This window comes from Mirounga leonina, unplaced genomic scaffold, assembly GCF_011800145.1.
Source record: "Mirounga leonina isolate KUSES-001 unplaced genomic scaffold, KU_Mleo_1.0 Mir_170, whole genome shotgun sequence".
NCBI classification, from domain to species: Eukaryota; Metazoa; Chordata; class Mammalia; order Carnivora; family Phocidae; genus Mirounga; species Mirounga leonina.
In genome coordinates, this window is record NW_023270433.1 from 8,359,817 (window position 1) to 8,373,588 (window position 13,772).

Sequence of the window (13,772 nt, forward strand, 5' to 3'; positions counted from 1 at the left end):
ATAGATAGATAGATAGATAGATAGATAGATAGATAGATAGATAGATAGATCGATCAGCATGACACTGATACCAAAACCAGAAAAAGACATTTTACATGAAAAGAAAAATACAAACCAATATTCCTCATGAACACAGATGCAAAAATTCTTTTTTTTTCTTTTTTTTAATTTTATTCTTATGTTAATCCCCATACATTACATCATTAGTTTTAGATGAAGTGTTCCATGATTCATTGTTTGTGCACAACACCCAGTGCTCCATGCAGAACGTGCCCTCCTCAATACCCACCACCAGGTCAACCCATCCTCCCACCCCCCTCCCCTCTAGAACCCTCAGTTTGTTTTTCAGAGTCTATCGTCTCTCATGGTTCGTCTACAGATGCAAAAATTCTTAACAGAATTTTAGCATATCGAATCCAACAATATACAAAAAGGATTCTACATCATGACCAAGTGGAGTTTATCATAGGAACGCAAGTTTAGTTTAATATTCAAAAATCAATCATGCAATTCTCCACAGTAACAGACTAAAAAAGAAAAATCACGGTATCTCAATAGATGCAGGAAAAGCATTTAATAAAACCCTACACATCCATTCCAGATAAAAATTCTCAGCAAATTAGGATCAGAAGGGAATATCCTCAACCTGATAAATGGCAAATGAAAAACGTGCAGCTAACAGCTAACATCATCCTTAACCACGAAAGACAACTTTTCCCTCAAGACCAGAAACAAGCCAAAGATACCTGCTCCCACCACTTCTACCCAACACTGTATTAGAGGCTATGGCCAGCGAATAAGGCAAATCAGGGAAATAAAAGCATCCAGTTTAGAAACAAAGAAATAAGACTGTTATTCACAGAAAAATCATCTGTGTAGAGAATTCTACAGAACCTACAAAAGAGCTAGTAGAATAAGTGAGTTTAGCAAAGCTATAAGATATAAGGTCAATTAAAACATTTCTATGTTTCTATAAACTAGGAACGAATAATTGGAATTTAATTTAAATAAAATAACATTTACAGCAGCATAGAAAATGCAACACTTGGGAATCAATCTGACAAAAGATGTGTAAGATCTATACACTGAAAACTACAACATTACTGAAACAAATTAAAGAAGATCCAAATGTTTGGATACACACAGTGTGTTCATGGTTCAGGTGATTCAGTATTGTTAAGATGTCAACTGTCCCCAAATTGATCTACAGATTGAATGTGATCATAATTAAGAGCAGGCATTTTTTAAAAAAGATTTTATTTACTTATTTGTCAGAGAGAGAGAGAGCACAAGCAGGGGGAGTGGCAGGCAGAGGGAGAAGCAGGCTCCCTGTTGAGCAAGGAGCCGGATGAAGGACTTGATCCCAGGACCCTGGGATCATGACCTGAGCTGAAGGCAGACGCTTAACTGACTGAGCCACCCAGGCGTCCCAACAGCAGGCATTTTTGTAAAGCTACAAGCTGATTTTTAAATTCATATGGAAATGCAAAGGACTAAAATAGCCAAGACAATTTTGAAACAGAAGAACACATTTTAAGAACTGATTCTACCTGATTCCAAGAAGACCGTGGAGGGTGTGGGAAAGGAGAGAGGGACTGCAAGGAGCATGAGGAAACCTTCTGGGTGATGGGTATGTTTACTGCTTCGATTTGATGATGGTTTCACAGATATATACATTCAATCTCATCGAATTGTTGGCTTTATTTATGCATGGTTTGTTATAGAACTATTACACCTCAATGAAGCTGAAAAAAATCTCATTCAGTTCTCATGTCCAATTTTTTAGGTAGTTATATTATCATCTCCATTTTATACAGAAATGAAAATGAGACTCAGAGACAGTAAGTGACAAGTGTGGTCACACAGATACACACCTAATCCTTCTCACTCCAGAGCCCAAGCTCTTAAGCTCTGGGCCATATAGAAAGAAACACTTTTCTTTCTTTTTTTTTTTTTTTAAAGATTTTATTTATTTATTTGCGAGAGAGAATGAGAGACAGAGAGCACGAGAAGGAGGAGGGTCAGAGGGAGAAGCAGACTCCCCGCTGAGCAGGGAGCCCAATGCGGGACTCGATCCCGGGACTCCAGGATCATGACCTGAGCCGAAGGCAGTCGCTTAACCGACTGAGCCACCCAGGCACCCGAAACACTTTTCTATCTGCCTCTCATTCATTAAGTATTGACAAGTATTGATCCTATAATGTGACATTGTGCCGGGGCACCTGGGTGGCTCAGTCAGTTAAGCATCTGCCTTTGGCTCAGGTCATGATCTCAGGTCCTGGGATGGAACCTCATATTGGGCTCCACGCTCAGCGGGGAGTCTGCTTCTCCCTCTGCTCCAACCCCCTCCCCGCCCCGTCATGCTTGCTCTCTCTCGCTCTCTCTCAAACAAATAAATTAAAAAAAAAAAAAAAAGGTGGCACTGTGCCTGGAGTAAGGGACCACAGCAGTGACACAGAAGGTCCTTCCCTCGGAGAGCCCGACACATGGCCCAGGGTCCTTCTTAGTCTGACTTATTAGCACTGTTGTTCCTTTTCTCCTTGCCACATCCCTGACTCCTCTCAAAAGAGAAGAAATACCTTGTGAGTTTCTGCCATGTACCGGGCCGTCAGCCTGGGACAGGCATCATTTCTACTTTACCGAAAAAGAAACGTGCAGGAACCTGGCATGATCACAGCTAGAGAGTAGCAGAGCCAGGGTACAAATGCAGACCTTCCTGCCCGGGAATCTTAGGGTCCTCCAGTCACATCAAACTGCCCGGAATCATGCAGCTGTTCTTAACACAGAGTCCACATGAACCTTGTTTTCCTTGCAGACAAAAATCACAACCAGGCGCCAAATCCCCAAGGATAAAAACAGCTGTTCACCAAAGGTTCTGTTTTATGTTATTAATTCATTTAAAAGGAAATTTGGTTTCTAACCAGCACTATTGTCATATCCACACCCAAGAAGGGAGAAAAAATGAGTCTGGAAGGTGCGAAGTGCTGGTTTCATTGGATCAAATACGCTGCTGGCCTATGTCTGCAGCCAGACCTGACTCCTGTCCCGGCGGCTCTCCCCACCCTTCAGACAAGTGTTTTTCTGGGGCTCAGGGAGGGACTCCAACCCCTCCCTCCATCATGAGTGGAGTTGGGGGGAAGCCTTTTCCACTTGTTTCCATTGTGACAAGAAGTCATTACAATGGGGAGGGCAGCTACTGGGAAATGAGAAGCAAGTAACAAATGCAAACTCAGAGCAGTCACAGATGAGAGAGGCGGCTGCTCAGGCTTCCGGGGTGAACATCAGTGCCGGCGAGCCTTACGCGGGAAGCCACCCGCCCCACGTCTTGGCCCCCACTGGGGGGCACCTGGACCACCCCCTACTACCTAACTCAGTTTTTTGAACCAAGGGAGGCACTGCAGCACCGAAGTGAGGACGATTCAATGAGATAGTACCATTATTATCACTGCCACATCCTAAATGTATTCAGTAAGTAACATCAGGATGGGGCACTGTGCTGGGTCACAGGATATGGAGGGAAGAGCACTGGCACGATCCCCGCGTCCATGGAGTTTATAACCAAGAAGGCAGACAGACTGGAAAGAACTAATTATTCAAACTTTTAAAAGTCATGACATTTCAGCACAACGGTGAGAAGTGCTATGCATGGCAAGTGGGAGACAGTATTGTGAGCGTGAGGGGAACGTGCACAACTCCCAGTCTAGTGCTCCCAGCTGCTGGCTCCACCTCTGCGATGGGGGGCTGGGGGGACGCCACTGGGGAGGCTGTGAGCGGCACGGAGCAGCAGGCTTGGGCTGGCTGAGGCTGGGAGGTCTGCTGCTGGCCCCTCACACCGCCTGCCGCCTGGCCGGCAGGGTAGAAGTGTGCATCCAAGGAGCAGTGGGGAGCCTCAGAGGGTTCTAGGCAGGACAGGGTCAGACGGCGGCTTTGGAAAGATGTCTCTGGATACAGCAAGGAGCTTGGGAAGCAGGATGAAGTGTGAGGAGATGTGATCAGAGGAGAGGTGGCAGAGGCTCAGGCTAGGCTGGGGTAGTGGTCTGAGAAAACTGCCCAGCATGTGACCTGAGAGAGGGGTTTTAATGATGTCATTGAAACCGATCTCTTTACAAATAACTGCCTGCTGGCAACGAGCTTCCCTTCTCCTAGGGCCAAACGCTGTGATTCCAAGGAGCAGCAAAGACACACAGGGTTTGTCTGACATCCAACACTGACCTCGGCTTTCTGGAATGCCCGCTTCTTCAGAGCAGGCAACCCGGCATCCAGACAAAAGGCCAGAGGGTCAGGTTCCTGAACCCACAGGCAGTGTTTTCCTGCACTGCAACGTGTCATGTGGCCCAGAGGAAATGGTGTACTTCAGCAGGGAGTCTTCCATTCCTGCAGGCCAGCCCTTCGGCAGGCCAGCCCTTCAGCAAACCAACAGATGCTGGTTGAGTCATGTGCAGAGGCCTCAAGCCCTGAGGCAGGAAGGGTGAAGCCAAATCTCTCTAGAGTTAAGTGCCCCACAGGGATGCAAAAGCCCTCTGGAGAAAGCCTCTTTGCCCCAAAACATTCATGAATGCTGCTCCCTCCTTCGTTCTAAGCCATCTGCCTTTCTCTCTAAGCCCCAGCTGCCCTCCGGGGCCACAGTGAGGACAGCAGAGGACTGCAAGCCCACCGAGACCAGCCCTTGCCTGCCTTCTGCTAACACTGAGCTCCTGGCCTGAGCCCTGAAGCCTGGTGGCAAGTGCTGGTGATACTCTAGTCCTTTACCTCAGGCAGCTCCCAGTCTAGGCACTCAGCTGTCTTCTGGGGGAGCCCAGGCTACCTCCTGGCACCTCCATCCCCCCTCTGTGTTGCTGTCAGCACCCTTGCCTTTGGCTCTGGCCCACGGTCTCCTCCTCTCACTCTCCTGCTCTCATCTCGAGGGACGTCACTAAACTGGCTGGTGTGCCTTCTCACCCCTGGGTCACACCACACCCCCGCCTCCTCCAGGAGAGACCTTCATTGTCCTCCCACTACAGCTCCTGCCAAGCACAGTGTCCAGAGCCACCCCAACTCACAGACCCTGCACTCTGCCATCATTCTCCCTCAATGACCTCCTGGCCTCCAGCTCGTTCTCTGACTCCAACCCAAATCTGCGCTTTGCCCCCTGCTCGACCTCTGGTCCCTCAGTCCTTCTTGAGTCTTCCAGGCCGTCAGCCCTCTCCAGCCCTTCCGGCCTCCCTCCCCCAGGGTAAACATGACTGACGCCCCTGCTCTGCTTCCAGGCTCCCTGAGCCTCCTTCTGTCTTGGGAGCTACTTCCCCTGCCTCCTCCTCTGCCCACTGCCCTTCCTTCTGCTCCCTGAACGCACAGTCCACTCCCCTCTGTCCTGTTTCTTCTCGTCTCAGGCCTCACAGCACCCTCATAACCAGCTTAATGCCAGGGCCCCCTCCTCTCCTGGGCTGCCCGCCCTGGCCTCACACACACTATTGCAAAGCTCCTAATCGGTCTCCTGAGTCCGGATGGTTCTGTCTCCGACAGCGAGAATAAACATGCTAAAACACAATCTGCCCATGTTATTCCCTTTCTGAAATACTTCAGTGGATCCCCGAGTCCAACAATGTAGAGCTCCGCCTCCTGCCCATCCCTCCCCCCAACTCTCCTTGACGTCTCTGCATCCCCCAAATACCTCCTGTCTACTGTATGTTCACATAGCTGTTCCTCCCTCTCACTGGATTGTGCCCACCCCTGTGACCCCTTCATCTGTGCCTCTCCAGCACGTAGCCCAGCAGACTGATGAATGAACGACTGAGTGAGCGAGTGAAGGTCAGTCACTACTGGGGACTCTGGCAGTGGGGATGGCAGCAAAAACTGGGAAAAACACAGGCACACAAAGAAGCTTTCCATGTCACTGAACTTGGTAGCACTAAGGCTCGTTTCCTTCATACTCAGGCCCACTAGACACCCCGAGCCTCTGGGACCCTGCATGCCCCCAGCTGTCAGTGGGCGAAAGAATGACACAACGACTTCTGGTAAGCCCTTGTTATGCTCACATTCCTAGCAATGTCAACGCATCCCTGTGCGCCGAGGAGCACAGAACCGAGAGAGCAGCAAGCTCGCCTTTTCTTCTCCCCAGCCACCAGGCACCAAAAGTAGTGTTAAATCTCACTGAATACATTATCTGCCTTTTCAATGAGTTATTCACTCTGCCTGAAATGCCCTTCCTAACTCCTATCCCCTTCCCCAAACCACCCAAAAACTACAACCGCTTTCAGCCTTCAAGGCTCAGTGCCAATGTGCCAACTCCAAGGCAGAGCGACTCTCCCCAGCAATGTCCGCAGGGTCCTGGGGCACCACGGTGTGAGTCCTCATCTAGACCTCGGCTTCACGAAGGCCAACCGGGTACCAGGATGTGAACTTAGACCTCAAGGATTCCAGGAAGAAGGCTCTTACCCACTCCGCTATTCAAAGCACTGCATCCTCAGGGCCAGCAGCCCCAACACGGGCACGGCTGAATGTTCTGCTGAGCACAGCCCCGCGTCCGTAATGCACACAGCCTCTTCCAACTGTGCACCAGAGACAGCAAACAGCCACAAGCCATCAGGAGCTGAGAGCCTGCAGGCACTTTACTAAGTTCTCACACACCCACTGTAAGGTTAAAACTGTGATTTCCCCCATTTTACACAAGAAAACGGAAGCATAAAGAGAATGAGTAACTTGTCCAAAGTCTGAGCTCCTCAGGGTGAGGCCAGGACTCAACCCCGGCTTTGTCAGATGAGTCCCTGCTCTCGAACACCATGTGGGTGAGTGGACCTGGCGGCCCAGTGTGGACAGAGCCCTGGGCTGAGGAACGCGCAGACCGTGCTCATTGTCAGCACCTTCTAAGAAGAGCAGATCCCCCCCTGACGCTGCTCCCCATCGACATCGAAACCAATGACAAAACCAGTTCTGACAGTTCCCCTGGCCTCTGAGAATCTGCTGGGCCTTCAGTTCCATGGGCTGGGAGTTTGGGCATAATGACGGAATTGGGCATAATGACAGACAGATGTGGGAGGGAATACTGGTGGGGACAAAATGCCACCCCACAAATGTACCACACAAGGCTGCCACCACCGGGACCCCTCAGAAAGACCTCCTTCACCCCAAGCCCTGGCAGCCGGGAATCCACCACGGTGGTGACGGGTTCTGGGCCACAGTGCAGAAGTTAAACCCAGCTGTGAGCCATGAGGCTGCGAGGTTGCATCTGCATTAACTTGCCAATGTTTGATAAAATTGGTCACTTTGTCAACGGGGAACAGGGCAGTTATGGTTCTTTATTTCCTAACTTCCATTTTCCTTGTTCCCTGCCAATCCTTAACTCACCGTCTGCCAAGCTTCCTTTAAGCCCTGGGACGATACTTTTGCGGTCACCCTTGCAGAAACAAGCAGAAGCCACAGTTCTACCCTCAGTTATCAACAGCATTTGGAAATTTGAATCTTCAAAGGCTGAGCTCACCAGGCAAAACCCTTGTTTTGGGGGAAGCGGTTCCACCACAAAACAGGCACCCTGGTAATAATGTTCCCTTAATTGGTACACCCCCCACCCTTGGCGATGGGCCTAAACACAGCCAGATAACAATTCTGCTCCCGCACTTCTCCCATTCATTCCTTCTCCACTCATTCAACAAATATTGAGTATCCACGGTGTTCCAGGCACTGGAAGATCCAACAGGGTCTCTCGGGAGGCAGACTCCAGAACCGAGTGAGCATAACCCTCCTCTTCTGCCCGGATGCTTCCAAAAGCCTTCTGGGGCAGTCAAGAAGGGGTGCCCACGTAGGTATGGAAGTGGTACGAGGGAGGGAAGATAAGAAGAAAAGGTACTAAAGACAAACAAAACTGCAAAAAATGTTAAACTGCAATCCGTAGTCTGCTGGTTAATATTAACACCGATACTATTATTTTTAAACTACTGTGTATGTATGTATATATATATACATATATATATATATGATGAGATAATACAAAAATGTAATTATTTAATGTTGTTAGAAACCCAAACTGTCAGTGTAAAAGAAATCATATGAAAATCAAGGGAATTAAGCTCACAACACTGTAATGTTAGATTTGAGTTGGAAAGATCAACATTATATCAGTCACATGTCAACAAGATAATGTAATATAACAAACAACCCTCAAATCTCAAAGGCTTACAACAGCAATATTTATTTCACACTCAGGGGTCGGTGGAGATGGCTGCAGTTCAGCCAATCTCCACTGGGCTCACTGGGGCGGGGCCAGGTTAGGCTAGAATTCGGGCTCTGGGTTCGGTTCAGGTCATCTATGACATCCTCACTTGGGGACTCAGGCTAAACAAGCAAGAGCTACCCATATATCACAGCGAGTGGAAGTTCCAAGAGGGCTGGTCATGCCTCTCACTCACCACGTGCATGCTGTCACTTATGCCCAAGGCACAGGGCCAAGTCCAAAGTCAATAGGATGAGAAACAGACACCACCCACAGGGAAGTCATGACAAGGATGAGGAGGGAAGGAAGAATGTGGAGAAAGAACACCACCTACCCTAATTATGAACTCATGACTTTTCCTTTTATTTTTTTATTACCTTTTTAAAGAGAGAGAGAGCGAGCACACAAACAGGCAGGGGCAGAGGGAGAGGGAGAGAGAATCCCAAGCAGGCTCCATGCTCAGCACACAGCCTGACACAGGGCTCGATCCCACGACCCCAAGATCATGATCCGAGCAGAAACCGAGTCAGACACTCAACCAGCTGAGCCACCCAAGTGCCCCATGACTTTTCCTTTGAAAAAATAAGTATTTCTTCACCCTGTCCACCAAAAGGGCCTAAAAGCAACTGCAACCTCCTCTCATGAGCATACTCTCACCCAGATTGTGGTTTCTGAATATTCATCTCCAGTAAAAGAAACCAGCACCCCAAAGACACACCCGATTCTAGGTCTTCAGCAGGAATTGTACAACATAACATTGATATAGCTCGTTGTGCCAAAGAGCAAGGAAGCCAACCAAACCAAGGGGATCGTGTTAAAAGGATACAGGTGGTGATACGAAAGGGCTCCCACTGGTTAAAGACGGCACAATTTACATATCAAAAAGAATAGTGACTACAACTCACTGAAACAGAGATTCCCAGCCCCTCTCTAACTCTATGGGATCAACATCTCCAAGGATGGAGCCCAGGCATCTGTATTTCTTTACAGATTCTGATGCATAGGCCGCACGGAAAAGCACCAGTCCACAGGCTTCCTGATCTTCTGCGAGTGCAGGTCACTTGCTCTCAGATGCTGGCCTCTGCTTCCTGGGAAGTCTTGTCAAACTTGTAACTGTCCTTATTCATGTCCCTCCAACTCTGGGGTGGTCCAGCCACAATGTGGCAGGCATCATCAAGAGGAAAAACTCTAGTTTTCTGTCTGCTAACAAGAATAACAACAGCAGAAAAGCTGGGGCAGCTCCCAGGATCCTCCTTTTAACCACAGTTTTGACAATGACAGTGAGGAACAAACTCTTCCATTTTTAGCTAAAGTAGATCCAAGACATTCAAGTTTGGGGTTTCTCCAGATACCTCAAAGGAATTAGTTTTCAATCCTCACGCTGTATCAGAATCACCTGGTAACCTTCTACAAAATGGGGCTGACTAGGCTCCAGGCCCTGACCCAGAGATCCAGACCCAATGGTCAAGTGTGGAGTCTGGGCACCCCACGTTTCAGAGGCTGCCAGGTGATTCTGACGTGCAGCCCCAATTACAACCACAGCTCCAAGCGAAAATCTTGAAGGTAAAACATCTCCACTTTAATGTCTTATCACAATTTGAATCAAGGTATGTCTTGGATGAGGCACCTTCCAAACCTCAGTGCCCTGGGGAAAAGCCTTGGTATGCCCCTAGCTCTGCCTCTAAAGAACTCCCCACCATCTTCCCTCCTACAATGAGCCTGAGCAGCCACGCCAGCTTCCCTGGGCACATGCAGGTTCAAGATTCAGGGCTCACGGCCTCTCCCAGATGCTCAGGACAAAGAATAAAGAAAGATCCAAATGTCTAAACAGCTCCAGATCAAAGCTAAGCAGAGTACATGATCACAAAGAGCTGCAAGCTGAGAACTAAGGCAACCATCACACAAATACTCCCCTAAAAGTCTCCAAGAGGTAGAGAGTTGTTTTATTTTTTTTTTTAATTAGAAAGAATGGATAATTTCATGTTAGAAGATAACAGTAAAAAACGGGAAGTCAGCCAATTCAACAAATCAAACACAGCTCCGCTCCCCAAACCTCATGAACACAGCATGCGTGTGCACACACACAATACTACAAATTACTGCCACGTCTTCACACAAATGCTGAGCGCAGCTAGAAGTACTAGTTTCCTCCTAATTTGCAGTAGGTTAGATGCCAGCTCTCAGAAGGCCTGGATCCTTTGTCATCTGGTTTTTTATTAAAATATGCTGCTTTTCTCAAAGCCTTAACAGCTACCATACTGTAAGAGGAAGGGCTGCGTGTCAAGAGAGTTCTGGAATTCACACCATGGTTGCAGCACTTTCTGACGTATCTCCCCATGTACACCCCTCTTCTCTAAAATGTGCACCCCATTCACCAGACTGGGTCCCCTCAGCTGTGCTCGCTCATCTTGGCCACATACTCCTGGCCTAGGTCACGAAGCAGCATGAGTCACGTGGCTCAGCCAGGCTGGACTGAGAGCTGCTGGTCTCAGTCTGGAAGGTGGCCTAAAGGAGGATCATATAAATTCGAGCCCTTCGGAGAGGCCAGGTTGGACCATGCGAACAGATAGGAAAGAAGGGAGGAGAGTGGAAGAGAGGAAAAAGCAGAGACAAGAGGCAGAGACCGCTTGCGTCTCGGTTGGCTCTCCAGCCACCTGAACTCCACACTCATGGATTCCATAAAGTGTCCCTTTATCCCCATAATAAACTCCTCTTCTGCCTATCCAGCTACTTCAAAATGGATTTCTATTACTAGCCAACAAAAAAAGAAACCTGACTAAAACAACTCTAAAGCCTTGTTATCAACTACTAAACATTTCCAGGATATTTTTAAAGACCAAAACCAACTTTTTTCTCTCTATTGAATATGCTGTTTCTAAAAATGTACATATGCTCTTAATGTAAATATGTATATGTTTTGCTGTGGAAACTGGTTTCAAAATCAGAAACAAGGCAACCACCAGAATTTGGGATCAACAAAAAGAAAGCTCTCCAGGAAAATGTTCCCTCACATCCCGTTCTTGACAGGGACCATTCTCAACAGGAGGAGCCTGGGAAAAAAGAATCAGTGTGGGAAGGCCTGGCTCAGGTATGGAGGCCGCGGGCACCAACTGCCCCCAGCCCTGCCAGGGTGGGCCAGACACAGTGACAGTCTCTGCAGACCCCAAACACCGGGCACAAAGAATGAGCACCATCAAGAATGAGAAGCTCCTGGATGCACTCTTTAATAGGGGCTTAAATCACTAATGTATTTATAGAGACTTCAAGAGAGAAACCAAGAGTCGCTCAGACATGGCTGACTAAATCATTTCCTCCCAGCCACAGCGTTTAGAACAATTTAAAGGACAAAGTACAGACCTCCGGCTGGATGGCTTTAAACACGGGTATGTCCATTAATGTGATCTGGCTCTGCAACAAAAGAGAATCAGTGTTAGAATATACTGGAAGTCAAAGGTAACTTTGAATCCATACAGAGTAATAACACATTCTCCCTTGAAACAAAAATCAAGAAAGAATGGAATAAAAAATTCCTAAAATGCCTCTCCCATCCCTTCCCCCTTCGTAAATCTTGACCCTACACCCTTCTTTCTTTAATGTGAGACAAACTCCCAATTTAAGAATTGATGATAGTCATTTGGAGGGTGGGACTAAGATTAAGGGGAACATTTCTAGTTTGGATATTTTTGTACTATTAGAGTTTTTGTTTCAAGCATGAATTACTTTTGTAATTTAAAAAAGCTCTTGTAGACATAATATTAAAAATTAGAATGCTAAACAGAGACACTATCTATTACTCTAAATTTAAATTTTAAAAAAACTGTGGCTTATAGAAATTGTATATTTCTTCTGAAGTCTAAGTCTCCTCTAAATTATATGGTAGAGTACTACTCGAGATGCATCCGTGGACCCGTGCTGGACCGCAAGCTATTTACTCCACCAGCCCACAAGGAGATAACTACAGAATTTGAGAGCAAGCATTTGGGAACTTTTATAACAAATTGCCACAATGTTTTTATTGTATTTTTTTTAAGTATCAGTCCTCAACAGATGGGAAATGAAAAACAACTGGCCCTTTACCACAGCTAGCTTGCGAAGCACTAATGTTGTAAACAAAGAAAACACACATCTAGTTAAAGGCTGTTCCCATTATTAGCTGCTCATCGGGTGACAATAAGAGAAAGCACCATTGCTGACAATCTTTGCAGGCCAAGGCATGCACTGAGCCGACTTTGCATGATCTGCCCATCTCTATATGTCACCTGGGATGCCAGGTGTCAGTTAATAGATACCTCTGTGATAGGCCAGGGAAAGGAGAGCCAAGGGCATTTGGATGCCTCCTAACTCAAGAAGACACCCTGCCCATAGGCACACATGTCAAAGGGGAGGATGTGATGTAGTGGAACTAACGGGGCCTCTGGAATCATCAGGGCTTGGGTGTGTGTCTGGATACCACCACTTAACAGTTAATATGCTCTTTGACACTTGGTTTAACCTCTCCCAGTCTCAGGTTCCACATCTAGGAAATGGTGACAATAATCCTTATCTTATATAGGATCCTTGGGAAAATTCAAGAGAAGAAGTGCAAAATGCCAGGCATCTGACAGGTGCTCTCTCGAGATATGCGTATGTGTGTATACATACATATATACATGCATATAGAGAGAGCACATCTATGCATGTGCATATAGAGAGAGAGAGACAGAGACAGAAAGACAGAGAGTATCTGTCAGGTGCCAGGCATTCTGCACCTCCTATCTTGAATTTTCACAAAGATTATATATATATATACTGTGGAACAACATGGGGGTTAGGGATGCCAACCCTCCCTGGTCTAAAATCTGCATATCGGGGCACCTGAGTGGCTCAGTCAGTTAAGCATCCGACTCTTGATTTCGGCTCAGGTCATGATCTCAGGGCTGTGAGACCAAGCCCCATGTCAGGCTCCATGCTTAGCAGGGAGTCTACTTCTCTCTCTACCTCTCTCTCCCTCTGCTCCTTCCCCCACTCGTGCACTCTCACTCTCTCTCTAAATAAGTAAGTCTTTAAAAAGAAAAACCAAATCTGAATATAACTTTTAATTCCCCAAAAACTTAACTATTAACAGCCTACTGTTGACCAGAAGCCTTACTGATAACATCAATAGTTGATTAATACATTTTGTTTGTTAGATGAATTATAAACTGTACTCTTACAAAAAGGTAATCTAGAGAAAAGCAAATGTTATTAAGAAAATCATAAGGAAGGGAAAACGCATTTACAGTACTGTATTTATTAAAAAAAAAAAAAAACCTGCATGTAAGTGGACCCACACAGTTCAAACCTGTGTGCTCAAGCGTCAACTGTGTGCACATATGTGTTTATATATTTACACTTATATGTCACATATATGTGAAGTCACAAAGATGAGCTCATGTATTGGCATGTGAACTTATGGTTCCTGGCCAAAACATGAGCTAAGAAATAAGGAAACTGTTAATTTGTTTGAATATTCAAGCATCAAAGTTCCTCTTAAAGGAGGCTGTTACTTAAGTCAACAAATAGTCATGAAAAAGCCTCATGTCAAGAATACATTGGAAAGGGGCGCCTG

The 13,772-nt window shown here is 46.8% G+C and overlaps 1 protein-coding gene across 2 annotated transcripts in view; it reads right to left on the minus strand.

Moving 5' to 3' along the window:
- Positions 1–13,772, minus strand: part of RALGPS1 (Ral GEF with PH domain and SH3 binding motif 1) — a 273,380-nt gene that overhangs the window by 199,630 nt on the left and 59,978 nt on the right. For both annotated transcript variants that reach the window (XM_035015774.1, XM_035015775.1), the window contains one exon: positions 11,543–11,593. In XM_035015774.1, the coding sequence (XP_034871665.1) occupies positions 11,543–11,593 (51 nt within the window). The remainder of the gene's footprint in view (positions 1–11,542; positions 11,594–13,772) is intronic.